The following is a 27,185-nucleotide window of genomic DNA, read 5'->3' on the forward strand; positions in this document are numbered from 1 at the left end:
TTCATAACTGGTCCAGACTGAAGGAAATATGCAAGCAGTTACCATCAGAGCTATTATAAGAACTTTTCCTTCATGTAGTTGTTGCAGCCTGATCATAATGACTCAATTACCACATGCTACAAAATGTTGTAATTGCTGTTAGTCCTGCATACTGTCAGAGCCTGTTTTGGCTGTTCTGGCTGAATAGTTTTGAGTCTGACTACAGGAGGTGATCCGAACTGCCTGGATGGAGAAAAGCCAGCAGTCATGGGAGTCGCAGGAGAGCTGTCTAGCACACCCAAAAGCTTTTCATACTACAAATGGATCTCCAGCACTCTGTCTCACCGCAGAATGTGCTGCATAATAACACTTAAGAAAACTACTAAGAAGATGTCAGAGTTACTGGAAAGCTATTTGGATGAGGAATTGAGTTGCTGTTATTAAATAAGATTGATTTTTCTCCCAAAAAAAAATTGTTTTTGTTGAAACTTGAAGGTGTATTAATTTTAAAGAAAAGGAACAGGATAAAAATATTGGCTTAACTGTTTTAATGATGGAGAAAAAAATTGCTGTGAAAATCAAAATTTTGAATCAAATGAAAATCAAAATTTTAAATAATTGTTTTGAATTTTCTTCAGTATTTAAAAAAAACGTTTTCTGAAAGTTTTAAAGGCAATAACAATCAAATGTTTTGACACTTATCAGAAATTACTTTGCAGAATATTTTTTCTACTACTTTTTTCAGAAGGCTGATTACACCTATCATTTTTTTAGTTTTTTCAGTTTTTCTTTGCTGCACCAAATTAATGTCTGGCTCAGCTGACCAGGTATAAGATTCATATTAGACTTAACACTTGCAGGTATTAAAACATTTTTCAGCTTTTCCATGCACCCTGTGGGAGAGCTGTACTGAAACCATCCTGAGCCATACTGAAGAGTTCCCTGTTGGTTTGCACGCACTGCTCAGCAACTTTTGCTGAAAAACTTGCAATGATTGATGCTAGTACCAACCACACAGCTACTAAAATAGAATTAATAGATTTCACAAGAGCTAGAAGATCTGGAATAGCCTGTCTCTTAAGGAAGTAGGTACAATAAAGTTTTAACTCTAGACCAGCAGTTTTGCAGACCTCGGCTCTAGGGTCAACTGAAAATGAGAATAAGAAGGAATCCTCTCCCTAAGGAGCTCTTTATATTGACTGTAGCTTAATTGACCCAACAGCTGAGAGTCCTTAAATAGAAAAACCCTGAAGAGAGCAATAATAAGTTTTATTGACTGAACTCCTGACCAAAGTCAGATGACCTGCCTAAAAATTCTGCCATTGTTACCATGGGAGTCTGCCATAGTTCTGGGCTTAGTCACTGGCTTTTGTGGAAGAAATAATGCTATTACAGAACAATAGCAAGGTGGATTTAGATGAACATGACTGTAGAGTAAAATGACTATTTGGTTATACACGTACATAGTGTGAAAGGAATTTTTCAGTTTTTCTTATCCATAGCAATTAGACACCATGGTCAGGTTGAAATGCAAGACTTCCTTTATTTCCTGTTTATACAGGCTTTATCCTTTTTACTCTGTGCTTCTTGCTCGTGGTTTTTGACTCTTTCTCCTTGTTCCTCTGTGCTTTGACAGTCTGTCCAGCTTAGTTCTCCTACAGCCATGGCATTGGACTAATTTCTGCAGAGCTGTTATGAAATCACTCGTGACTCATTCTTCTCTTGCTTCCATAAGTAAAATATGCCCTGCAAAAAAACCCTCATGGTATGGCAAGGAACACTTACCAACTTGTTAAGTATGCTGAGCTGTGTTTAAGCAGGTCTATAAAGCAGGTTCCAACCTACACAGTGCAGCATTAATCTGCTTCTTCCTAATTCCTATCAGGACATAGTATATCATATTCAGAAGGAAACACTGTTAGGAGGCAGGGAGAGTCAGATACAGTCCTCACTTCTTTCCCTACTAGGGAATAAAGTCCGCTTTTGTCTGCTTTTTTTCTGATCCATTATTCTGTGAGTACCACGATACAATGACTTAGCAAGTAGAGTGGTGTTTTGCTGCAGTCTTTTCAGTGTCTGTAGTTTTCCTTTTGGGACTCTGTGTTAGAGCCAAAACTCACCAAACAACAGTTATATGTTTTTAGACCACGTCTGGCCTTTTCTGACACTATCTCTATAAAGGTAACACGCTGCCCAAAAGAAGCCTTGCACTAATGTTTTTCTTTCCCTCTATAAAAATACTGTGATCTGCTTCATTGTCTTACAGTTTTTATTACTTCCTGCATTCAAATATATGTTAGAGGGACACGGGACACTGATGTTGGAACAATTTTTCAGATTATTTCTTGTTTCTGCAGGTTTTTTCTTCATTGTGTATGCCTGGTAGGTACCACCTTCAATAATAATTCAAAACCAACACTGTAGGTTTATTAATGCAGAGGACTAAACACAGCTTTCTCCCCTCTGTTTCTGCTGTTTTCTGGTCAGATATTGTAGTCACTCATAGGTAGTATGCTTTCCATATAAAACTTGCTAAACCCATGCTTTAGGTGTTCACTTGAAGGAACTTTTATATTTCTGTTGAACTTTGTGTGTCAGGATCCTAAGGTAGGTAATTTGTTTCTCTGACAGAAACTATGTAGTACCAGCATTCAGGTCACTTGATGAGGTTTTGTTATTGTCAATTATTGGTTTTCATGTTTGAGTCTAAAGGCTGTGATCCAAATCCTGCTGTGAGAGCATTTCTGTTGAGTTTTGAATGAAGCCTATAACTAGATGGTCTGGCCAAGGATGATGAAAGGAAAAAAGCTTTTATTAAGCATTAAATGTTGAACTAAAATAGATGTATTTGATATGTTATTTGTTTAATATGTTTAAACAAACCTGCTTCTTCAGAACTTCTAAACTAATTGCCCCTAGTTCCTATTTTTAAGTGTTCCTCTTCACTTCTGATAAAATATCTAAAATGTCTGGGTGAACAACAGTGAATGGTGTTCATGGTAACTTTCTACTTGACAGTCTGATAGGATGCAGATGTGGGAGATAGCCACTGTTCCCACCACTCTCAGACCACTTGTGAACACTGCACTGATCTGCTTCAATAGCCCCAGAAGTAAATCTTCAATACAGGGAAGTGGTCACTGAGATAAACACTGAAAGAGCGGAGATAGAAGTCATGGATGGGTTCATTTATGAACTCAAGTTTACAGTTTGCAGTTTAATTGTTTACACAGCAAGTGTGTAGGCAAAATTAGGAAAAAAAATAATAAAAAAGAGAACCCCAAGAACACTGCTTTATTCTGTTCTCGCAGGAGGTGAGTTAAACACCTTGCAGCTCTACTTGGTGCATTTTGAAGAGTCATACTGGTAGCAAAATTGCATATAAAGCAATGGGCATATGCTTTATATTTTGCTGCATTTTTATTGTCACACATGGCAAATTGCTTTTCTGTTAATCACTTTGTTCTGTAACACTGAGATATTTCTCTCTGATTCTCCCTCCAAACCTTTCAGTTAACTCTTCATAATAATCAACCTCTGGTCAATACTCACTTTTAACTATTTGCTCCTTACTTTTGTTATTGACTGTTATTGCCAAGTAAATGTACATTCAGGAGACAAAACCCCCACCCTCTTTAAGAGAAGTAGGCTTATACTCTCCGTGCTGTTATGTTTCCATCTTTGGGCTTGCAACATTGTTTGTTCAAATGATAGCTCAAAAACTACGGTATTGTGAATGTTAAAATTTTCAGTATCTGCAGAATCAGAGTAATTGTGCTTAAAAACTATAGTAAAAGGTAAGTAATGTGAAAGCAGTGGGAATTCTAAGGTCTCTTGGGACTTCAGAGTCAGATTTTCAATATTTGAATTTGATTAGTGTCTCTTCCATATTTACTCCTTTTATTAGGTCCAGTTTAGTTTTGATCTCTGCCAGGCTTCATCACTGGAAGACCCAGGGCTTATTATCCTGAAGGAGTAAATCTTTGTGGGTTTGAGAATTTCAGCAATAGAAAACTTGCAGTCAAAGTGGGCTTCAATTCTCAGAGGTGTCCAGATAATCTGTCTAGATAATCAAATTATTTTCATATTGTTATTAGTTCATATTTAGGGTGCAGAGACAGAAAATTGATAAATGGACTCCAACTCTAAATAAGAAGGTATCTTTTTCATTGTGGCTTTGAAATAGGCTTTCCTTAAAAACAGTTGAAATGTAATATTAAGTGGTGTTGGAAATGGTGTTAAGGAGAGTACCACAGTTGCTGGTGTGTGTGGAGGTAGGTTTTGTTAGAGAGATCAGCTGAAAAGTTGCACAGTGAGGATGTTAAGTTGGCTTGCTTGTTGGCTTGCTTGAACTTCAGAGCTTTGTTAACACAAAACAACAGCAGAGTTTAAATATTTTGGGAAAATATTTTAAAAAATAACCTCACACAGAAGGAATATGGAAGCTACCCAGTACTTGGCTTACTTTATTGAATAGTTAAGGCAATTAATGCAGTACAATGTGTTAAAGGTCAAGTGAAGGGACAATACTTGGTTGTAAATGTGAGTGTATAGTCATTTTTAAGAGAGAACAGTTTGTTCACTTAGTGTTATAGAAGGATGATGCCATAAAATTTTCTCATACTCACTTCCCGTCTCATTTTAAGGAACACTGTGCACCTGTCATTATACTTCCTAATCTTTTAAAACCTCCTTAAACAGTGTCTCCAGAGCTAACAAAATACCTTTTTCCTGTCTGCTTTATATGTAAATAACAGATTCATGAAAGAAGTTTCCTTTGCTTGATTGGCTTGGTTTGGTTTCAGAAATTGCAGAGCAAGTCAATTGTAAAACTGCAGTTTCCATTAAATGGCCAGTGCTTTGGATGTTGTTTTCAAATAATGCTGATGACTGCAGAACCATTACAGAAAATAAATTCCTTCCCATGAAGCAAGTTTTCTTAAGACTAAGAAAACACTCCTGGTCTTATATTAAGCTGAATAACTTGCTGATTTTGATTTGGTGAAACAAGAAGTTTCCCCAAACAAACAAGAAGTCTATTTTCAGAATTCCTCTTTCAGTTAAGAATTGATTTCTCATGGTATTTGAGATTGAAGCTGTAGAGTATTGTGTAACTAAGTGCTGTACATGTTTTTAACACAGAGACCAGTTTAACATTTTTGTAGACATGTTTAAAAAACATCACACCAATAGCTGTAAACCTCTTCTTTAAGACAAATACTAAAAACAAGACAAAGCATTTTAGGAACTAGCAGAGAGATTTTAAAGTCAAACTTAGTCAAGCTTATTGTAGTTTTTCTTGATTAAGGAGAAAATATTTTCAGGTTTTATGTGATAAGCAGTAATAGTTGAAAAAAAAAGGACACAGTTAATAATTTCTTTCTGATCTGATCCCTGTAAATTTGGGGGTTTCTTTCAGTAAAGAAGCAAGATGCAAAAAGGGAGATGAGGCACATAGTATCCATACTCAAGGAGTTAAATGTATGCAGTTTGATCAGAATCAAATTCCAAATTTTGAAGTCCATTCATCCGTGGAATATTTTTCTTTAGGGAACTTGTAGAAAAAGGCTTTAGTGTTGGAAAAAGCGCTGGAATGTGTGGGGAGAATTTTTGATTGATTGCAGTGGGAGTTCAGTGTCTAGAGCAGTTGCAGTACTGGATGGAGGTTAGAAAAATAAATCACATAGCCCAGACTGATGAAAAATAAAAGGTTCAGGTATAGTCACACAAAGATCAGTCACTGTAAGCTTAATGGAAGCAGTAAGGAGACACTTGGCTGGTCAGCACAAGACTTTGCAGTCTGTGTTCACAAAGTTTTCTTTTCAACTGTTATGTGAAGAGAAATACACCAACATACCAGGGGTGGAAACTAATAATACATCACTGAAGGAATTACTGTTTTGACTTAGGTATGCCAATCCCTTCCATCTTTACATCTGATAAAAACAATATGATAAGAAAGCAGCTTTAGATGCTGTATAACTGAAATTATTCAAAATTATAATGAATGGCTTGCTTGAGAATATAGAGAAAAAAACAGCATTAGAGATATCAGAGTAGCATTAAATGTCCAAAATGCACACGCTTCCCTACCACAATAGATATTAGTCTGCCATATTGTACATGGCATTATTCTGTTCTCATCAATGAAAAATACTGAGAGGTAAATTCTGATCTCACTTTTACTTGTGTAGCTGGACTAACTTCCAGAAACTCCCTAAATGAAGTAGAAAAGTTGAAATCTTGGCTTAACAAAGAGGCTCTAACCTTTTCCAGTCTCCTCACACTTCCATTGAAAGTGTACAAGAAAATATCTGATATCCTTATTCGGGATATCTTTTCAGTTTGGTCTGGGCAGAACTCATTGTGTTAACTTGGAATATTATTGTCTGTGGAGTGTGAAAGAATGGCTGATTTTCTATGATGGAGTAGAACAGAATATTTCTGTGTGTAATAGGAAAAACTCTTTATAAATTTGTAATGTTAAAAAAATCCCGAAGTTTTTGACTTAGATTGCTACATCTTGCAGATCAGATGAGACAAATATATCACCAATAGTATCTATTTTTAATAACTTTATAAAAGGACCCAGAAAACACTAAAGTACTGAAATATAAGTAGCCCAAATAATACCGAAATAGTTACTTTGAAAATTCACAGAGAGGACAGTAATAAAATGCTTAAAGTCTTTCAGACTCTGTATGAAATCAGTTTTGAGTTGGTGTTTCCCAGTATGTCTAGAATGCCTTGGTATTTTATTATAATAGTGAATTCCAGTGTAAAGTAATTTTTCATAGTTTCTATAATTTGTTAAACAACAGCAAAATGTAGTTTCAACATCTACTGAAAGAGATCCATGTAACCAATACCAGATTTTCTGGAATAGGTAAAAAACTTATTTTAAAAATCTGGACACAAAATTTGACCTGTAAGCAGACAAAGCTTGAAGAATATAATTGACAAACCATACAATAACCCTACTACCATATATTTTCTAGAGGTCTTCATAAGACTTAAAAAAGATGACTATTCAAAATACTGATAGTAGCAGCCAGAAAAGACATTCCATCACTGAAGCCTCAGAAAGAAAACTCTGCAATTGACCTATCCTCTTATAAATAATAAAACATTTTGAATGTATCATGGATCAAATGGAAACTGCTTTGGATATTGGGTGTGTTGGATTTGCTGGGTAAAGCACTCGGTGTAAATGCAGTATTTTCTACTTTCACTGCACAGAATATTCTGTTACCCAAGAATTTAATCCTAACAACTTCTTTAGTCTGTTTCCAGTGTATGTGTAAAAGAAATGCGTGCATCTGTATGACCGGAGTTTACCAAGATCACCTGTGCCTAGTTGTAACCTTATTTTAACCCATGTCTGTGCAGTTTGGTGGGAATTCAAGCTCCTACAAACCACTCTTGCTCACTAAAAGATTGTCAGCTGTTTTTCCACTCAATTTTTTAACTACTTCCCAGAGAAGTGTGATGTTTTTGCACAAGTGGTACCTGAGAATGTATTTAGCCATACAGCTCTTCAGTTTGCGCAGCCTGGTATTAGATCTAACTGCACCCAGTGCTTTACTCCAGCTGAGGATGTGATCCTCATCGTAGCAATGCAGCAGCAGAGCAGCTAGGAGCCAGCAGCCAGATCATCTGGCTGGAGCAGACAAAAGTACAACATTCTTGATCACCATTCCTCCTGTAAATCTTAGTACGTTTTGTGATGGAGTGTGATATGTGGATCCCAGATTGAAAAACATTAGGTTACATGCAGCAACCTCCCAAAATACCTCTCACTTGTTCCTAGCCTATTCCTTCCCTGACTTAATTTTCCTTTTACTTACATGTATGCTAGCTTATGTGCTTAATGCACTCACCTGTATACTTACTAGTTAATGCCTTTTAAACCAGCATATATAAACTGAACTGTCAATACCTTTCTTTGTCCCAAACTTCTGCTACTCTGTGGAAAAAAATGTCCAGCTCAAGCCAAAACTAGCAAGTCAATTCTGTTATTTTTATAAGATTATCACAGGAATGCCAATGAAAATATTCTTAAGTTACAATGGGTGTAACACAGGATTTTCACATTACCCCCTCCCTCTGGGGGAAATCCATAACTTTGTCTACACTGTGAACTCCACTCATATGGGTCAGGGCTGATTTACCCAGTCAGTGTGTTTGTTTCCACTTCCATTTTCATTGGCACAAACCCAAACAACTAAGGGGAAACAGGCAGTGCAGGGCCCCCACCCTGGCTCTGAACGTATTTTCTTCTATTGTAGCTGGTTCCCTCAATTTCCCAGATCAATCAAAACCTGCTGGAGTCACTGCTGTGATAAAGTCAGCTGCTGTCAGGGAGTAGGATATCTGTGCTAGAGTGATCAAGAGGGGTCAGAGCATTTTACTGGCAATGATAACCCTACAGAAATAAATACCTACTGAATTCCAGCATAAAATGGGGCCTGGGGCAATACAGAGCATCTTGAAACACACTGAATCTCTAATAGTCTCTGTATTGTGCGGGCATCCCACTCCAGAGCTTCAGCTCTTACCTCTTCAAGACTTTCATAAAGTTTTAGAGATCCAGCACATAACAAATACTGATAATGTCAGTACTTGGATGACTCCTTTGAGGACTGGATAGGATGTTAATCTTGAGAAGTCAAGATGTCAGTTCCCTGAAATGTCCTGTCCAAAGTGTCAACAGCCTGCATATGAACGAATGATACTCTTTAAACCTGTGTAAAGTTCCAGTCCATCTGTGTGCTTAATGAAAAGATTAGAAGCCAAGCTGTTGCTTACATATTTATTTATGAAAAAAATAAATAACATAATCTCAGTGTAGGATCATGTTACACAGTTGTGTCAAGAGGAAGTGCAAATCAGGCTCTGCTGATTTCTGGTTTTAGTGAAAAACCTGCTCCTGGATTTAGTAGTAGCTAGTTGCTGCCTGTGTTCATGGTAAATGCTTCCCAAGTCAGTAATTTACTATTCTCATGTCTGCTTTTCTAATCTTAACCTGATTTGAAAATTAAGCTTTGCTCTTCCTGATTTTTTTGTTACATTATTACTGCTACTGACTTCAAGCGTATCCTGAAAGATAATTTTGATTGTCATGTTAGAAACAGGATGTAATACCACCTGTTTCTCCCAGATTTCTGTGTAGTGTTGGAACATCAAAACTAATGAGAACTTCTCAATTGGCTCCTATGAAAGATACACAAGATAGAGCCTTGTGCTCGGTCTCACGTGGCTTTGTCTGCTCTCCCTCAGTGCCGTGGCCACTTTTACTCCAGTGAAAGGGACATGCCCAGGGCTGCTCTCTGCCTCAGAGCCAAGCTCATGCTGTGTCTCAAGTGCACACAGTTCCAAAAACTGGGGTAGCTGCATCCAGGTTGCATGCTGGCAATGGCCTCTGACCTGTGCTGGCTGCTCAGCCGTACCCTGGAAGGGTTTGGAGAAGGCCTGGGCTGGCCTTGAGCTGCAGCCATATGGGCAGGAGACTGGGACTGTGTCCACAACCAAGGTGGAGCTATTAATGCTGTTCCTGGGTAGTTAGTTAAGATTAACTTCAAACATAAGCCTGGAGGTTTACAATTTCTTACAGTTATGTCTCATCAATTATTTTATGTCTGGAGGGATTCTGAGATCCTGTTAGATACTTGGGAAAATGTCTGTGCATTTTCTGAGTTTTATGTTCCCTGCTTTCATAGTTTTCAGGTCCGAGTTTCACAGGCTGGCATTGTTACATAAGAGAAAATATTGTCTTTTATCAGTTTTCAATTTGCCACATATCATTTCATTCATTAAGTGCTTTGTTCTTGTCTTACAAAAGAGAGAAAATAATCAGTTCTAATTCCATGTGATGACAAATATAATTTGCTAATAACCTAATAAACAATATGGGCTAGAGCAACAGGAAGCAGAAATAATAAGTGAATTCATAGACAACAATTACACTTTCACATAAGTCTCTATACTAGCCTGTAAGGAGATTTTTTTTTTTTCCTTACATTTTATTATTCCTAGGTGTGCCAACCAGTTCATCCATTCAAAGCATATATTGCAGGACATAATGCATCAGCAAACGATGATGCAAGGCAAGTTGATAGGACTGGCCAGGGCATAGTACACTCTTTGTCTCCTGGCTTCAGTGGCCAAAACCAAATTGTTGAATTATTTTGTGAGAGCACAATCTTGTCTTTCATTGAATTACAAAAGACTCTGCCAGGGTTATGTGCTATTTCCAGTCAGGAATATGGAGGCTTTAAATTCTTGCTGGGTACAAGGAGTGCTCTGAAGATGAGGCAATGGGAATGATGCAGAATGAGGGTCTGGACTGAGTTTTTAATAGTGCTTAAAATAGTGATTCCTTACAAATCAAACAAAAGAGTCACATTTGCAAATGAAGACTAACACAGATTCAAAAGATTCTTGCTAACTACAACTTTATTGTACTTGTGCTCTGCAAAATATATCTGATTATGTGTTGCAGAAGAACAATGTAAAGTTTCACTCATATAAGGCTTATAAAATTTTATTTTATAAAATATGCTGGTTATATTACTGATGAATCTATGCAAATGATTTCACAGAAAAACTTGTAATATTTATCCTGTTGGGAATTCTTTGTATTCTACAGCTATTATTAATAATAAAAAATAGATTTAAAATTATTTAAAAATTATTTTTAAATATTATTTTAAAATTATTTAAATCATTAAACATATTTTAAAAAATTAAACATTTTGAAAATTATTTAAATTTTAAGTTTTTAAAAATTATTTAAGTTTTACCAAGTTCCATTTTTTGATGACCCACACTACGCTGCCTGGGATTTTTATGACCTGCAGTTTGACTGTTCAGTGTTTGGAGAAATGTAAAAAAAACTCAAGGGTGAAGTGAAATATATTTCTCCACACCCAAACTGTCCAGCATCAAAGCCTGCTACTGATGCCTTTGCAGAGCTGAAAGTTAGCGTAACATCCTACTAACAAAGGGTGGTGAGATGAGTTTGAGCCCTACACAGAGGAATAATGCTTATATTTTTAAGTAGGGAAGCCAGGGAATAAAAGGACATTTTTAGGAAGTTCATGGCCAACATAGAATTAAACCTTACCTTTCCTGATCTTTAGGCATAAAGTAATTTGGTAAGGAAATTCAAAGTCTGGAAGGAACTATTTCATTGCATTTTGGTGTAAAAAAATCTACCTCCTTCTCTCACCAAATTCAATCCACATTACTAGTTACATGGAAACCACATTTCCATAAGCATGCTCTGTGTTTGAGAGTGGATCTCTCTCCCTGAATGGATGTTTACCAATGTTGGTCCAGTGGTTATTCCTTTCATTGAAAGGAAAAGAAAATGGTCAGACCTAGGGAGGATGGCACAGCCTTCCTCGCTGCTCGGGTCTGTGCGGTGCCTCCCGAGTGGTTTTCAGACAGAGCAGTCAGGGAGTCATGCTCCCCCATTCAGACTTGAGGGGGCTGCAAGGCTGAAGACAGGACTGCAAAGCTTCAAGTACAGAACTCAAAGACACCATTGTGCAGAAAAGGACTTTAACAGTTGCTGAATTTTAAGTCCGTGCTTAAATTCAAAGCATATCTGTGAGGTTATAGGATTTGCCCAAAACTTTTGGAAATTTAGAGCTGTTGTAGGAATGTTTTAGAAACTTTAGAAAAGTTGTAGAAACGTTGTAGAAATGCTATAGTAGATACTGTTCCGTATGATGATTACAAATCCAGGGGTATCTGCATTTATACACAATCACAGTCATATTTCTAAGCAGTAGACCTCAACCTGGTAACATTGTTTGTGAAGGGACAAAATTTTGTACACATCAGAGTCTTACTTCCTTTCTGTTTATTGCAGAGATAATCCTTTATTTTATTTTAAAATCTGAATGTTTAAATAGAATTAGGATTTTCTGTTTAATTTGACAATTACAGTAGCTGCAAACATTAAGTTAGGTGTGGACCATAGTAATTTTTATCAGCATAGTGTAGCAGAATAAAAATCTTTTTGAGAGATCATACAGCTTCTACAATTCGGAAAGTAAATAAAGAAGCAAAAATAAACCTGCCACATCTCCTCATTTGAACTTTCCCAGACTGAGCTCAATCAAAGTGTGGGTTGCACAGAGAGCAGAGTACATGGTTTGGTCTGCAGAGGCTCCAGAAGAGTGCTAGGCTACCTGTTTTGCATAAACAAATTGAAAAGATTTTATCTCATTACTAGCTTAAATGTGAGTAAGCAGAGCAGAATATTATTTTATGTTCAGAGAGAATAATGGGACATTTCTTTGCAGTTAATATGTTCCCACTTTGCATATGGGCATTTTTCTAGATCTACAGATTGCCTTTACATTCAAAATTATTTTTGAGGTGAAGATAAGCTACTCTCCAAGCCTATGCCATAGGATAGCTGTTTTTGGTTTGGTGTTTGTGTCTTGCTGGAATAACACGGGTTTGTTTGTTCTGTAGCCATTCCAGCCCACCCACATCTTGGTGGTTTGGCCCTTCTGCTTGTCTGCAGGTGTGCCCATTGCTGACCTCATTCACCCATCTATTTGCAGTCATAAATACATCTAACCTAATGTTTGGCCATATTTGTGTTGTGATATCCTTGAAATAGAAAAAACCCTGAACAATTAATTGCTTCTTACAAAGGAAAACTTTTTTCCACCCAGTGTTCATCGAACTAGGTGTTTTTTTATGCTGTGACACGAAATGATTGTAAATTTTCTCTTTTATTTTGGGCATCACCACACACTTGGAAGTACCTCTGCTGTGTCACCTGCCTGTTCTTTCTCAGTTCAAATTACTATCTTTGTTAGTACTGTCTTTTAAAATATATGTAAAGTGCTTAAAAGTTCCCAGATGTCAACATGAAAGCAAATTATAATTAATTATGTACTGCTTTTTTATGTCTAAAGTGCTAGGCACTCTAGCTAAGATTTTCTGTGGCTTAGAATTGGCCTAATTCTGTCAGGCAGGGGAGATTTTGTTGCTCACTTGAATATGACTAGACTTAACACAAAATATTTGGGGTTTTTTTCTGAAAATTCAATTCCAGAGCTACATAGGTTTATTTCAGGATGTTTTCCTATAAAAATTGTATAATCCACAGAGAGAAGTAGATTTAATTTTATGCCAGAATGAAATCCAGAAGCATTTTGTTTTATGAGGGAACCCTTTATTGTATTTTAAAAAAGTACTGGTAGTGTTAATACAACCCACCCCAGTTGTCAGTGGTATCCTGTGCTACTGCCTAAGCATGTGGAGTCATTTGCACTCCTCTCAGGTGGGAAACTCTGTGTGTTTCAGCTGTGAAAAGAAAGTTCCAGTGCAAAGTGTAACTTAGTGTAAAAAAAAGCTGGATAATGCACAAACTGCAAGTACAGGCTTTTTTCCCCACAGTGACCTTGTTTTCATTTGATCTAACCTTCACAAAATTTGGGTCTTTAAGGCTGAAATAGACAGTGTTCCAAACTGGATTGCTTTTGCACTCTTGTAAAAATTCTTGGCTGAACAAAATTTGTTGTCCAGCACTTTACCAAGGCTGGATAAGTGGAGAAATAAAAGCAGATGGAGAGGTAGAGGTCAAAACTCATGCCTGAGAAAGAAATGCTAAGTATAATAGGACAAAATACAGGTTTTAGGGGTAAACTATGACAATGGAGAGAAGTGGGAGAAATTAGAGAAAAATATGAATGAATATTAGCACATATTTTGGAGGCAAATGCTGGAATGTGTTAGTCATTCAAGAAAAAAAATTTAAAAGAGAAGTACGTACGTATGGGATAAGACTACATCAAGACTGTTTCCTTCCCAAATCCACAGTTAGGCATTGTAGCTCTGTGTCTGGCTGTGGCTTTAGCTTCCCAAAAATGACTCATGAAAGTCGCTTTTGAAATTGTGTATATCAGTACTTGCAGTTGTCTTGATGAGTTCATATGGTGGAATTCAGTGCTGGGACTCTAAAGAGGCAAAAGCAGTGGACAGAACAAGCTGGGCAATTAATTTTGTTTAATAGGATATGAGGTTTGCATGTACACATGACTGTTTGTGTGGTGCAATCATTAATGAGTCTGATATGATTTCCTTAGCCCCTGAGTTTTATGGCAGTTGTCAGATGATTGAGCATGGTGTAGGAAAGACTAGGATAGGGTATTTCTCACACAGGTTAAAAGATATATATGTAAAATAGTCAGGAAAATACTAGAAGAGAGGGAATGGTTTCATGGTTAGGAAAATTGGCAATTGTGAAAATGGGATTTTATTCCTGCTTTTACTGATAAGTTCTTATTAAAAGTGGTCAAATTGCTTTCACCCAAATTTTCCATTGGGCACTAAATACTCATTTTTTGATTTTCTACAGTTGGCCAGATTGTCAAAGTGCTCTCCCAGCTACAGTTTAAAGTCATTGTTAGTGTGCTTTGCACATATAAAACCCTGTACAAATACAAAGTAGTTAAGGAAAATCAGTAGTTTTATTTCATTTGTGAGGAACCAAAAATCTGTGGAAAGTTTTTCCATTTTTGCCCATTATCTCTATGCCATGATAGGAAAAAGCCATTTCCCCTACAGTCTATTCCACTTCTGAAGTCAGTTAGCATTTTTGAAACACTTAGATAACTTTGGTGTAAGTTCTAACTAGCTCCAGAGGAATTTGTTAATTTCCCTTTTCAGTTTTGTGTTGAAGTATCACACTAAATAGTTCAATATTCTTTACTATGGGAGGTATGAGTATGATGCAGAAAAAACATTGATGCCATACTCCAGTGTATTCTTATGATGGAAACAAATGAATTGCCCAGTGAAGCTTTCATTTTAGGAAATGTTGAAATTAAGTGCTTGATTTCACTATTTGAAAGGGGTGTTCATTTTGATTTGGGAAAGAATGGAGGGGGAGAAAGAGAAAGGCTTTTATTGTATAAACTATATTTAGACAGTGAGTTTCCTTTGGTCTATGGTGGTGAAAATTACTTGACAGGCAGATTATGGATATGTGGGGTTCCTAACCAGGAATATCATAGCTAAATTTGTTCCCATTAAAATCAATAAAATATCTTGGATTGCTTCTAGAAATGTTTGTGGTGTGTATTGCAACAAGTATTCATTCTCCACAGCTCTGGGCCAATGGGATTGCAAAATATCTGTCAGCTTTGGCTGACAGCCTAACGTTGCCACAGCAATTTTTCTCTTTAATGAGTAAAATAGGTGATGTTTATAGAAAAATAAGTGTCTCATGAGAAGCTGTGCAAAACGTTCCATTTTAAGCCATTCTGTTTATATATAGTTTTGTTGTTTGTTTTCTTTTCTTTTTACTTACTACTGTGGACATTTGCATGAAAACAGGATATTTCTCCTTCAAATTGCAGTCATGGACAGAATAGCTACTATACCAAAATGGAGCCAACCCACTTAAAACAAAAACCCAACCATTTTACTTACCAAATCTGTTTCTTCTGTGCATGCAAAGTTTCGAGCAATTGTTTTCCTACCTAAATTTAGGGTAGGAAAATACCTGGTTTTTTTCTGTAAAATAAAAAAAACAATATGGATGTAATAAAGTTAGAATACATTTCTGCAAAGATTAAATTATTAATATTTACTGTGACATCGGGGATAAGAGTATTTTTTGTTATATGTACTGGCTTTTTCTTTTCACGCAGCCTAGTAACAATGATAAATATTCAAAAGACAGAGATAAATACAAAAGCTGAGTCCTGGTTTTGGTTGCAGATGATCAATAGAATTAATAAACACAAAGAACATCAGAGTTCTCTCTGATGGACAAATTTGACTTTTCCAGTCTCAGGCTGAGTGTAATATTCTACCAATTAAGGACATACACTTTTACTGACAAGTTGCATATTTTATCTGGTTTGGCAATATCTTATAATGCCCTCAAGATTACTTTAGGTGTCCTGGGATCAACCAGTATGCATTAACACAAGTGTACATTAACCAGTGTACATTAACAGTGTACATTAACACAAGTGTACTTTAACCAGTGTACATTAACACCCATGTTCCTGTATGTATTTACATCACTTAACACCTTAGTCCCTCATTTCAAGTCCATCTGAGTGCCCAAGGAAACTTCTCATCTGCCCAGAGAGCTCTGTGTCATTTGTTTCTCTGGCAGGAATGAGAAGGAGAGTGAGTGAGGTGTGCTGCCAAATCCCCAGCCCCTGTAAGCCCTCATCCTGGCAGTCAGGATCCTGGATCACGGAGCCTTCCAGCTGGAGACTGCTCTGGCCAGAGCCCTCTTACAGGGATTCTGCCCTGTAGGGGCTCACTGCCCTGGACTGGGAGACTGCCTGCAGTGGCTTGTGGCACACAGCATGCTTTCCTGCCCCTCTTCGTGTCAGTCTAAGGTGCTTCCCTGAAAGCTGATACCTATCTGTGCAAAATCCACGGGATGAAGCTGTCATCTGTTTGTACAACTGCAGGATTTATAATCACTAATAAGTAAATATTCCCTCTCTGGTTAATAAATGGAATACCAGGATTGCAGGGCAGGTGAGCATAGTCCTCTGACTGTAAAGATTTGCAGGGAAATTAAAAATGGGTAGGCTTTTGTTTGTACTTCGCAGATCAAGTTTTTGAATTCCAGGACCACCTCTGCTTCCCACTGCTACCTGTAAATCTTTCAGAAAACATTTTTTTCTCACTTGAACAAAGAAGTGTCCCACTGAGCTTTCCTAGTGTAACGAGCCTGCATTTGGCTCTGAGAGCCCAGACAGTCTCTTTACCTCATTGGGGCCATATGAATTCATGCTTTGCAAATAAAAATTATAAAAACTTTTTAAAATATACCTCTAAATTCTAACTGCAGATGTAAACTGCATTTTTGGCATGCAACCTCACAGAGTCAGGGTCCATTTGTTCAGGCCAAATGTGACTGAAAAATACAAGGACCCTCTCTGGAAAGAAACATCAAGGGCTCTTTGGGGGAATTAATTGCATTTATTCCTATTTTATAACTATTCTGTATGTAATTTACACTCAACAACTTTTTAGGTTGTTTTTAGTTTGAGCAACTAATAATTCATGTTTTTTCATCCTTGTAGGATTTAACACGGGGTTGTGGCTTGATGAAATGTTTGCAAAATAATTCAGCATAAATAGGCCAGTTAGTTTCCTTGGTTATCTCTTGGTGATATTCAGCTCCCACCTATTTTTCTCAGTGCTGCTTTGGCAAACTGTTACAGATTTCAGCAGCAGGCAGTTCACGGTAATAATATCGTATAATACACTAAGTAAATATATGATAAACGAGCAAATGTTAACCAAACAAGAAATGCAACCCTGGGCACTAACTGGGCTTGAAATTCTCATGAGTAAACACAGCAGGTGAGCAAAAGAGTATGACAAATAGGGTAAGAATTTCTTAAAGCCTGACTGCCACAAGTATGTCAATGGAGCTGAGTCAGCATGGGAAGGACACAGTAATTTACTGTTGATTCAAAAGCCAGTAGCTCACTGCTACCCTTCTGGGTGATGTGGAATGCATCAGCTGGAAATGCAGATGACTAACCTTCAGGGACTGCTGCTTCTGCTGCTCTTCAGCCCAACTCTTGTGCTGCTCCTTTCCAGGGACACTTCTCTGGAAACAACAGCATGTCATAGAGCTGTTGGGATGACCTACACTCAGACCAGCAGCCAAAAAATGTGAATGATACCAGTAATCTTTTTAGAAGTTGCAGTTTTACTATTTGCCTTTCTGGATTGAAAAACATTGATTTTACTTTGCCTTCATCAGGCCAATATGCATGGTAAATATATATATATATATATGTCACGTGTACAAATTATTGTTTAGCAATATAATTTATATTTCTTTGCTATAGGATTTCTTACATAAAATATGCTTTTCCTATGCTATTCCTCCAACATTTTCCCCACTAGAAACAAGGCCTTTTTCTGCCCTTCTTCCTCCCACCTCTATTTTTATGTACAGACATACATTTAGTTCTTGTGTTGATGGTTACTTTACTTTTAAGTTACATCTCTGCCTGACCTCCAGCTTTTCTCTGTTTTCCTTGTCAGCTCATGGATGCTATGACTGTAGGACTGTGCTGACTGATCCCTCTGGGGTTTTCACTTCGCCATGCTTCCCCAGTGACTATCCCAACAGCCAAGCGTGCAGGTGGATCATCCGAGCGCCTCATGGATTTATCATCCAGCTAACATTTATTGATTTCGACATTGAAGAAGCTCCAGGCTGCATTTATGATTCACTGACATTAGACAATGGAGAAAGCCCAATGAACCTTTGTGGCATCACTGCCAAAGGATTATCCTATAATTCTACCGGAAATGAAATGATTGTGTCATTTAAAAGCGACTTCAGTATCCAAAAGAAAGGTTTTAATGCCAGCTATGTACGAAGTAAGTAAGTCCAAAGCATTTCATCCCATTATAGATGTTATAAGGAAATGTCCTGTAAGGATTAGAATGACTTCTCAAAGAAATCAAGTCCTCCATAAGAAGAGAATGAATGGGTGAGGCTGCACTTTACAGGGTTATCTTGTATCTTTTATTAGTTAATTTATTTTTCTGTGGATCAAAGATATTTTATTCCAGGACACGACAAGAAGTGTGTTAGTAAAACCTTTCACATGCAAAGATTTTAGGCCTGACAGTTCTCTCCCTGCCAAATTATGCTGGAGGATTTGGAAGCAGGACAGGTGTCTTTCAGGTCAGCACACCTGCAGAGGGACAGAGGAACCTAAAAGGAGGGCATGAGAGGCGACTTTGTTAAGCCAGAAAGATCAGCCTGGTCCTGTGGCCCAGTGTAACTCCCAGTAGTGGGGAGAAGTTTGTGCAGAAAGCAGAACTTCTCAGGGTTCATCCAGCCTCTGGAACAAACTCCTAGGGATGAGCTGACATTGCAAAATGGCTACCTGTCATCCCAGTTCCTTGACCTTGCTTTCCCTTCCCTAAATATGTAACAAGGGTTTTAAAGGTTTTAAAAAGACACTCATGCTTTCTTCCCTAGAAGACAAGTGTACAAATAATTTATGGTTGGAGCATTAATTAGAATTAACTAGACAGTAAAGGGCAGTGAGGTAATGAAGGGCATTAGGACAGTCACTGCCAGGCCCCATGTGTGGCTCACTGTTCATTCCACTTCAAGGTTATGGTGAATTAGTTTGTTCTGCTTGTTCTCTCTTCAGTCACAAGCACATCTTCCTCATGATTATTTAAAAATATTTATTACACATTTCATATAATTAAGATAGTAAATCCCAGGAATCATAAGACAAAAGTAGACATGATTATGTCATCAAAATCTGTGTGCAGTCCTGAAAAGAAAAAAGGTAACATCACAGGGAAGCTAAAAATACTTCCCTCTACTAGGTCCTTTCATGCTGACAAAATGGGTCTACTTATCTTTAGGTCCTTTCATGCTGACAAAATAATGTAGTAATAACTGTAGGAGCACCTGTTTTCTTATGAAAGTCAAAGCAAATTTTCTGAAAGGCTTCTATTGGAAAAGGCTTTCTATTTAACAAATTAACAAAATTAAACAAAACTCTTGCTGTATTGTAAGAAGTTGTAAAATCAAGTGGATCATAAAAAAAAACATGCAGTCAGATTATGCAAAATATTTAATGCTTTAATGTTTAAGTATCACTGTAAGAGATGAGTTACAATTGGAATTAAAAGATGCAATGGTGACCTCAGCTGTGTTTACCAGAACTAGGGGAATGCTGTTATATTTTTTTTCCATTTCTAAGAAATGATATTTTATATATAATAATAAAATTAGTTTGTTCCACTTTGAAGTTCAGAAAGTAATGCAAAATTTGAAAGTAAAAGGCCATTCTAAGACACACGATTTGCTATCTAGAAATGAAGTTTTAAAATACATTAGTGATACAAACATCCTAATATGCAGCATGTATACAAGACAAAATACATGTGGGGAAAGACAGGCATAAGAGAGTGAGTTGTGGGAGGGAATAGTTGGGGAATAGAACAAGTTTTGTGTGACTGCTCAGTTTTATTTAAGTTTCAAACTGAGTTTTCCAGAGTCCTGTTGTACATACCAAATTGGCCACCCACACAAATGTTTGTTTCCTGCCTGCCACCTCCTGCAACACACCAATAGCAGATGGACAGGCCATATCCTCAGCTGCAGTAAACCAATCTAGCTATGTCATTCTTAGGGGAATTATCTCAATTTACACCAGCTGAAGAGCTGTCATGGTAAATCATTTCCTAGTAACACTTAACTGTAAGTAATAACTCTACCAGTAAGTAGAAGTTAGTCACCAAAAGGTGCTCAAGGCAATTTAGCATACAGTTAAACAGGACTGCAGTGGCCCAAATTAAAAGTACAATTTGCTGAGGTAGTATCAAAACACCCCCAAACATAGTTTGTATGTGGACGCTTGCAGACCTCATTAAAGTTTGACACATTTCTTCCAGCCTCAGAGACAGGGAAGATGAAAGCTGGGGAGCTAGAAACAGCAGAAGGCTCCTTTTAAGCACCAAATTGTACTGAAAAGCCCATCAGCTAGCAGGAGACCATGTGTTCCCTGCAAGATGGAGCCAATGACTCCTGGCTTGCTTATGCGTGAAGGGGTGTATAAGATGTGAGACAGTGAGATGCAAGTAAGGTAGATGTTTGTATGTTCCTTATAAGGGAATTTGTCAAAAACCCCCATACCCATTGTAATCCAGTTATCACAGAACACTCTGAGTTGGAAGGCACCCAGAAGAATCGTCAAGTCCAGCTGTGGTGTGAATGGCCCATACAGGGATCAAACCCACAACCCTGGCATTATTCACATCATCCTCTACACAGCTGAGCTCATCTCAGGATCTTCCTGAGAGAAAAAATTTAGCATCATTCTGAAAGCATTCTGAAACACCTGGATGAGTATTCCAAGAATATATGTATATTCTTCCTCAGAGAATAACTAGTTTCTCTGATACTAACATTTAAATTAATTGGTGTGATGACTGACTCTGCCACAGCAACTAGGAAAGTGATCTGCTCTTAATATTGATGGCAGGATTCGGTTTTCTACATGTGGACAAAATACTTGTCAGTTTTGTCTTTTCAGTATATGGGGAAGCTGCCAGTGGTTAAATCTGTACAATGAATTCAGCAAAATGGAGTAGACATCTTCAGTACAGGAGCAAAGTCCGTCCATTTATTTCTCTTTCTGCACTGTTTAAATGTGACCAGGTGGTCCATAACTTTTCTGACCACCTGGTCTGGATAGTGCCCATGTGAATAAGCTTTCTTCTTTTTCGAGTCTTGAATCCTTACGCTTCTTCTGGAACACTTTCCATGTTACGTAAAGGAGCTTTTACGGTATAATTAACCAGCTAAAAAAATGCCCCTGTTTTCAATGGAGAGTTGAACGCATTTTCTATCTATAAAATTGTTACAGCATGTTTTTTCCCTTGGGAAGAAAAATAAATCTATGAAGTAAATCCAGTAACTATAAAAGCCCAGTATTTTTCTCTCTTCCCTCCTATTATGTAGTTGCTGGGTTGGCAGATAATGTGCAATGCTTTATGTTATTTTACTATGTAATATATTGGTCAAATTATGTTCTTGTGTATATCCAAATATGGTAGTTTGGAGCTCAGAGTCTTTGCAAGCAGCTGGCAAAGGGAATTTGCAGTACTTCAGACAACACAGAATCTTTATATACCATGTATCTGTGTCTTTTCCTGGGTTTGACGTGACAGTCACCCTTCCCTCAGGTCTCACTCTCATGTTTGAAAGCGTTTTGTTTCAATCTGAGAAGAGAATAGGTGTAGTAATTAGTGTATGTGTCGTGACATCACTGATAAATCCCAGAGGAGACTGGGAATTAACTACTGTGGCAGTTATTTTTCACCTTCTGCAAGAAAGAGTTTCATTTCCAGCATATGCACTGTGAAAATGTGTAAGAGGTAGCAGACATTTGCAGGAGATATGGGTCTGAGGCAGAACTGAGGAGTCAGAATAAAACCGAGGGCTGTTGCAATCTGTACCAGACACCTTTGCACGTCTGGTAGCCAGAAACTTTTCTGTGGAGAAATTTGCTGTAAGAATTGTGCTGCCATAAATGTGACAATAAAACTGAGCACATTGACGCTCTCTTTTGAAAAACAGTGCTCTCTGAAATACAGTGAACAGAATTTTCATTCATGTACTTATGGAGAAAAAGTATGTGTCATGCGATACTTTCTCATTTAGTGGTTGTTATTTTGCCCATGCAAATGAGCATACTTAACAACAATTAAAGCAATTCTGCCTAAATATTCTAACAGCAATATATAAATTGCTGTAGGACTAGAAATTTCTAGATACTTGTGCAAAGTCCAAAACTGCTGACCCAGCTGTTAGTAAATAGGGAACAGCTTGCATAGAAATACTCATGAGCACACAATTTCAGTATTCGACCAGAAAGCTGCTGGAGACAAAATGAGAAGATGCCTAATACTATGCAGAAATACCCATTAGCTGAATTCAGCAACAAATGGCTTCAGTTTGCCAAGGAATGTAATGGGGCCTTTCTTCTATTGCGATATTTACAAGAAGAAAGGCTCGAACTTCACTGGTGTAATGCAGTAATGCAGACAAGTAATTTAAATAATATATCTTAAAAGCACGTCATACTGTGTTTTTCAAATAACTGGTTTATTCCATTGCTTAATAACTGGTTTATTCCATTGCTTAATGCATCCTTACTAGATGAATGAGAAGTAATTTTTATTAAGTGAGCTGAAGCACATTTGGAGGTCTGTAGGTAATATGTCCTAACATTGCTCTTAACACAACTTAGGGGGTTGTTAGCTGGGTGTCACACAGCCTTCTCTGTGACATTGAAGGGACCACTGCATATTTTCAGCTGAGTTCACTCCCAAGTCAGATTCCCCTTGGTGAGTGCTTCTGGTGTATTACAGTGATAAAAACGACCTGATGAATGTGTGATTTAATGAATGTTACTTTAACCCCTGCTGCCAGTGTGCCTTTATTCCTATATGATGAATTTTTTCTTTGATAGTTTACGTGTCTGCTCTTGGTTCTAGTTGCCGTGTCTCTGAGGAATCAGAAAGTCATCATTCCCCAGGTTCCTGACATCGATGCTGTGTCTGTGGCAGAGACCGTCTCAGTGCCAGAGCTTAGACAGTTTACACTGTGCTTTGAGGCAACCAAGGGCAACAGCGATGACAATGACGACTGGAGGGTTTTCTCCTACACTGATGCATTGTTGAGAGAGCTCTTCAGCTTTGGGAAGACCACAAAAGGCCATTTTCTGTCCATCTCAGGCACACAGTGCATCCTTAAGAATGCACTGCCCCGAAATGCAGAGTTTTTCACAGGAACCTTTCAACAGCTGTGTGTTGTATGGGACAGCTTCTCGGGCACTGTAGGTATATATGCCAAAAACACCTATCATGTGGTGGACTGTCCAGAGATCTATGACAAAGTTATCCCTGGAAATGGGAGGCTGGTGCTGGGCTCTAACAGCAATGAAGTGAGCTCTCTAAATGGGGACATTTACAACTTCCGCCTCTGGAATTTCACCATGAATGCGCAAACACTGGCCAACCTCAGCTGCGATGTGAAAGGGAACATTGTAGACTGGGAAAATGAATTCTGGAGTATTCCAACTTCAGCGCTGAAAGCAGAAAACAATTTGAGTTGTGGTGAGTATGCCTTGCCAAAACTTTTTTGCTTATTCCCCCCCTACTCTTCTGTATTGTGCTGAATATACCACATACCAAGATGGAAAAAAAATGAGAGCATTCCCATGAAAGAAAAATAGCAAGGTCTTACCTTTATTAGAGTTTAGCACAACTCTTACCACAAACAGAGGCTTTGAAAGAGTATGGAGTTGATTCCTTAAAGGCAAAGGACAAATCCCCTAAGTTTATTGAGCTGCTGCTTGAAATGATCTGCAGATCAAAGATTTCCTAAACACTCCGTATTGGCTCACACAAAAGAGGAATAACGGTGAGTGCCTACTAGCCTCAAATAAGATTACTGTGGTCTCTGGAGAAAAAAATGTATGTTAGCTAATTAATTACTAAATTATTTTGTACCTGCCCTTTGGCCCTTTGATTAGTCAGAGGAGCCCATGCTAGCCTCGTGCTGTATATGCAGAGCCAGCGAAAGCATTGACAAAAGCAGTGCATAGGTGACAGGAAAATAGAATAAAATATTAAATTAGAAGAGATGGACAGGAAGGAAGAGTTAGAGATAAAAATCATAAGATTTTTTTCTTAATGACGACATATTATCAGTCCTTTTTAACTGGTACTTACTGAAGGTGTTTTTTCCTGGAGATTACTCCAGAAGATAAATTTCAATACATTTACCAACCTATTCTCATTTTATGTCTCAGACACTTGATTCACATAAATGTCCTGGAGTGTTTTTTGTATATTCGACTGAGCATCTGTCAGCATTCTGAGAATCCTTAGTTTAGAAGAGAAGCTGCCGTCACTAAGGGATTCTAGCTTCTGTATCTAGTAGCTCCTGAGGGATTAAGGTGGCTAAAAAAGCTGCTTTGCTTGCTTTATTGTACTCATAAAAAGCGTGTGATGCTCAATCACAGCTAGAACTACTCAGAAAGATCTCAACATGCCACTGCTAAAAAAAATTAAGCAACACCTGTATGAAACCCCAAGCAACTAGGGACCTTTGCTTTTCTACCAGAACAAAGAAAAGGCTGATCTGACCATGAGTGATGAACAAAAACATTTTTTCTGGATAATGTTGGTTTTGGGGTTTTTTTGACAAAAAAGAGCTGTTTCTATTTCATTGGTATAAACTGAATAGCTTCCCAGAAAATCATGCTCTTCTTACTCTGTTACACCATGATGTCTACCATACCATAGGTTGTTTACCAAACAACTTATCTCTGTAAAAGCTGTGATATCATTTAATTTTGTCTAGAGTAGGAGTCTTGTTCTTGTTTCTGCTAAAGACTGTACAATCCTTAGACACAAATATAATATCACAGCTGTGATATTGTAGATAGAATTTTTTTTATTCTACAACCTTATTCCCTGGGATGTGAGTTATCAGCAGTTTTCCTGCAGCAGAACATAGTTTTAGAAAAAGTATATTAATGTTCCTGCTTTAGGCCCAGTATCTATACAAGTAATTTAAAATATATCTACATATAAATATTGTTGTTGCCTCTAAATAAGCCTATGAGAAAACTGACTCACTAGCCAGTCTTTTTCTTTCCTTGACACGAAATCACCCTCTGTGATGCAGGCTTTCCTGAGCCATAGTATTCCTAAAAGAAAATTCTGGGTGCAGTGCCATTTCAGAGATCATTACTAATCCCAGAGATGAAATTGTTAGAACTGTCTTCCCTTCCTCCTCTCAAGTAAAAGCCTTCTTTGTAAAATCAGCCTTCAACAGGAGAGTTGATGAGTCAGGCTATCAGCCATGAATAAACCACTGACATTGGGGAGCTGACTCTAATTAGGCTTCTTTTAACAGCAGTGAAAGGATTTATGCAGAAAAGAGTTTTTCACACAGCTCCAATAATGCTTCACCAGGAAGTGGCCTGTAACTTAAAGAAAAGCAAACCAAGCATTTAGCAGTGATCTCATCATATCTTTGCCTGAGCAGTGCTTACATTTTCAAGGGGTATTATTTTTGTAGTTTCTCAGACAAAGCTTTTACAAGTAGATTTATGGGGTATAAAACACGGGCAAATTGTTTCAGATAATCTTTTCATAGTTTTACCTTTTATTAGTTTATTCCTTAGACTAATGTTTTCACAGCTGTGCAGTTGTGGTGGGGTGTTTGCATAAGACTTGACAGAATTCTGGTTTTATTGCCATGCCTTTGTGCAAATTGCATGTAAAGGTATGCATATGCAGCCCTAGGCATCCAGACTTATTTGAAAACAAGTAACCTAGGTAATGATAGAAGTATGGCTACTGCCCACCAGTTCAGAGTTCAGTGCCGGCAAACTGAGGAGCATTTAATCAACTTCTGGTTCTGATTCTGAAGCCTGCACTGGCTACAACTATAGCAGGATAGGATCTACTCAATTTAAGGGTAACATGGCCACATAGCTGTCCATGCCTGCAATTGTTTGTCTTTTCATGTGCATTTCATGGATTCTTCATTCCCAAAGGCCAAAGGAATCCTTAATTTCGCTCTCAGATTTAACTCAGTGTGGGATGTGTCCGCCTTAGGCAGCTGGCCAATGTTTCAGGCTAAGATAATTGCCCTCAGTTCTGTTTATGAATAGTAGAATCAAAAAGGCTATTCCACAGGTCAGTGCATCTCATGCTGGAAAAGATATCTCAGTGAAGTCAAAGTTCTTTTGCTGTGAGAGTGCCTGTTCCTCTCCACTGGCTATAAAGCCTAGCAGATATGGATGACTGAGTTTTAGACATTTGAAGTGAGATGTATCACACAATGTGTCTGTAATACAAGTTCTTGGGGTCACAAATCTTGTCAGCAAATCTGCTCCAGAATGGGTTCCTGTCTTCATGGGTACACAGGTCCTGCCAGGAGTGATCTCCAGGGCCAATTTTCCATGGAGTAACAGCCTCCTTCAGGCATCCACCTGCTTTAGCATGTGGTGGCTGCAGGTGGGTCTCTGCTCTACCACGGACCCCATGGGCTGCAGGGGCACAGCTGCTTCCCCATGGTCTGCACCAGGGGCTGCAGGGGAATCTGAGCTCAGGCACCTGGAGCACCTCCTGCCCCTCCTTCCTCACTGGCCCTGGTGTCTGTGGGATTTTGCTCTCACACATTCTCACTCCTCTCTTGGCTGCAATTGCTGATGTGCAGTAACTTTCCCCCCTTTTAAAATCCATTATTCCAGAGACACTACCACTGCAGCTTACAGACTCAGCCTTGGCCAACGCACCCATCTTGGAGCTGGCTGGCATCGGCTCCACTGGACATAGGGAAAGCTTCTGTGAGAGGCTTCTCAAAGAACTGCCCCTGCTACCTCCTTGCTGCCAGACACTTGCCATGCAAAATCAATGCAATAGTCTTCTGACTTAAATGTTTTGTAGATTTGGATTTGATTTTTTTTTTTAGTTTCACCAAATAAAATCACAGTCTTGTTTAAAATACTCAGTGAAGCAAATATGAACACCCACAGTGTTTCCAGCCAAATCCCAGGTCATCTTTCCATGTTACACAACAGAGGTGAAACAGAATAGGTTCTGATACTGACTGTTTAATA

General features: G+C 38.1%; 1 protein-coding gene across 4 annotated transcripts in view; it reads left to right on the top strand.

Moving 5' to 3' along the window:
* Nucleotides 1–27,185, top strand: part of ADGRG6 (adhesion G protein-coupled receptor G6) — a 110,519-nt gene that overhangs the window by 24,729 nt on the left and 58,605 nt on the right. For all 4 annotated transcript variants that reach the window (XM_058801320.1, XM_058801318.1, XM_058801319.1 and 1 more), the window contains exons 3-4: nucleotides 18,046–18,387; nucleotides 23,041–23,661. In XM_058801320.1, the coding sequence (XP_058657303.1) occupies nucleotides 18,046–18,387; nucleotides 23,041–23,661 (963 nt within the window). The remainder of the gene's footprint in view (nucleotides 1–18,045; nucleotides 18,388–23,040; nucleotides 23,662–27,185) is intronic.

The sequence above is a fragment of the Ammospiza caudacuta genome, chromosome 3 (assembly GCF_027887145.1).
Source record: "Ammospiza caudacuta isolate bAmmCau1 chromosome 3, bAmmCau1.pri, whole genome shotgun sequence".
NCBI lineage: Eukaryota > Metazoa > Chordata > Aves > Passeriformes > Passerellidae > Ammospiza > Ammospiza caudacuta.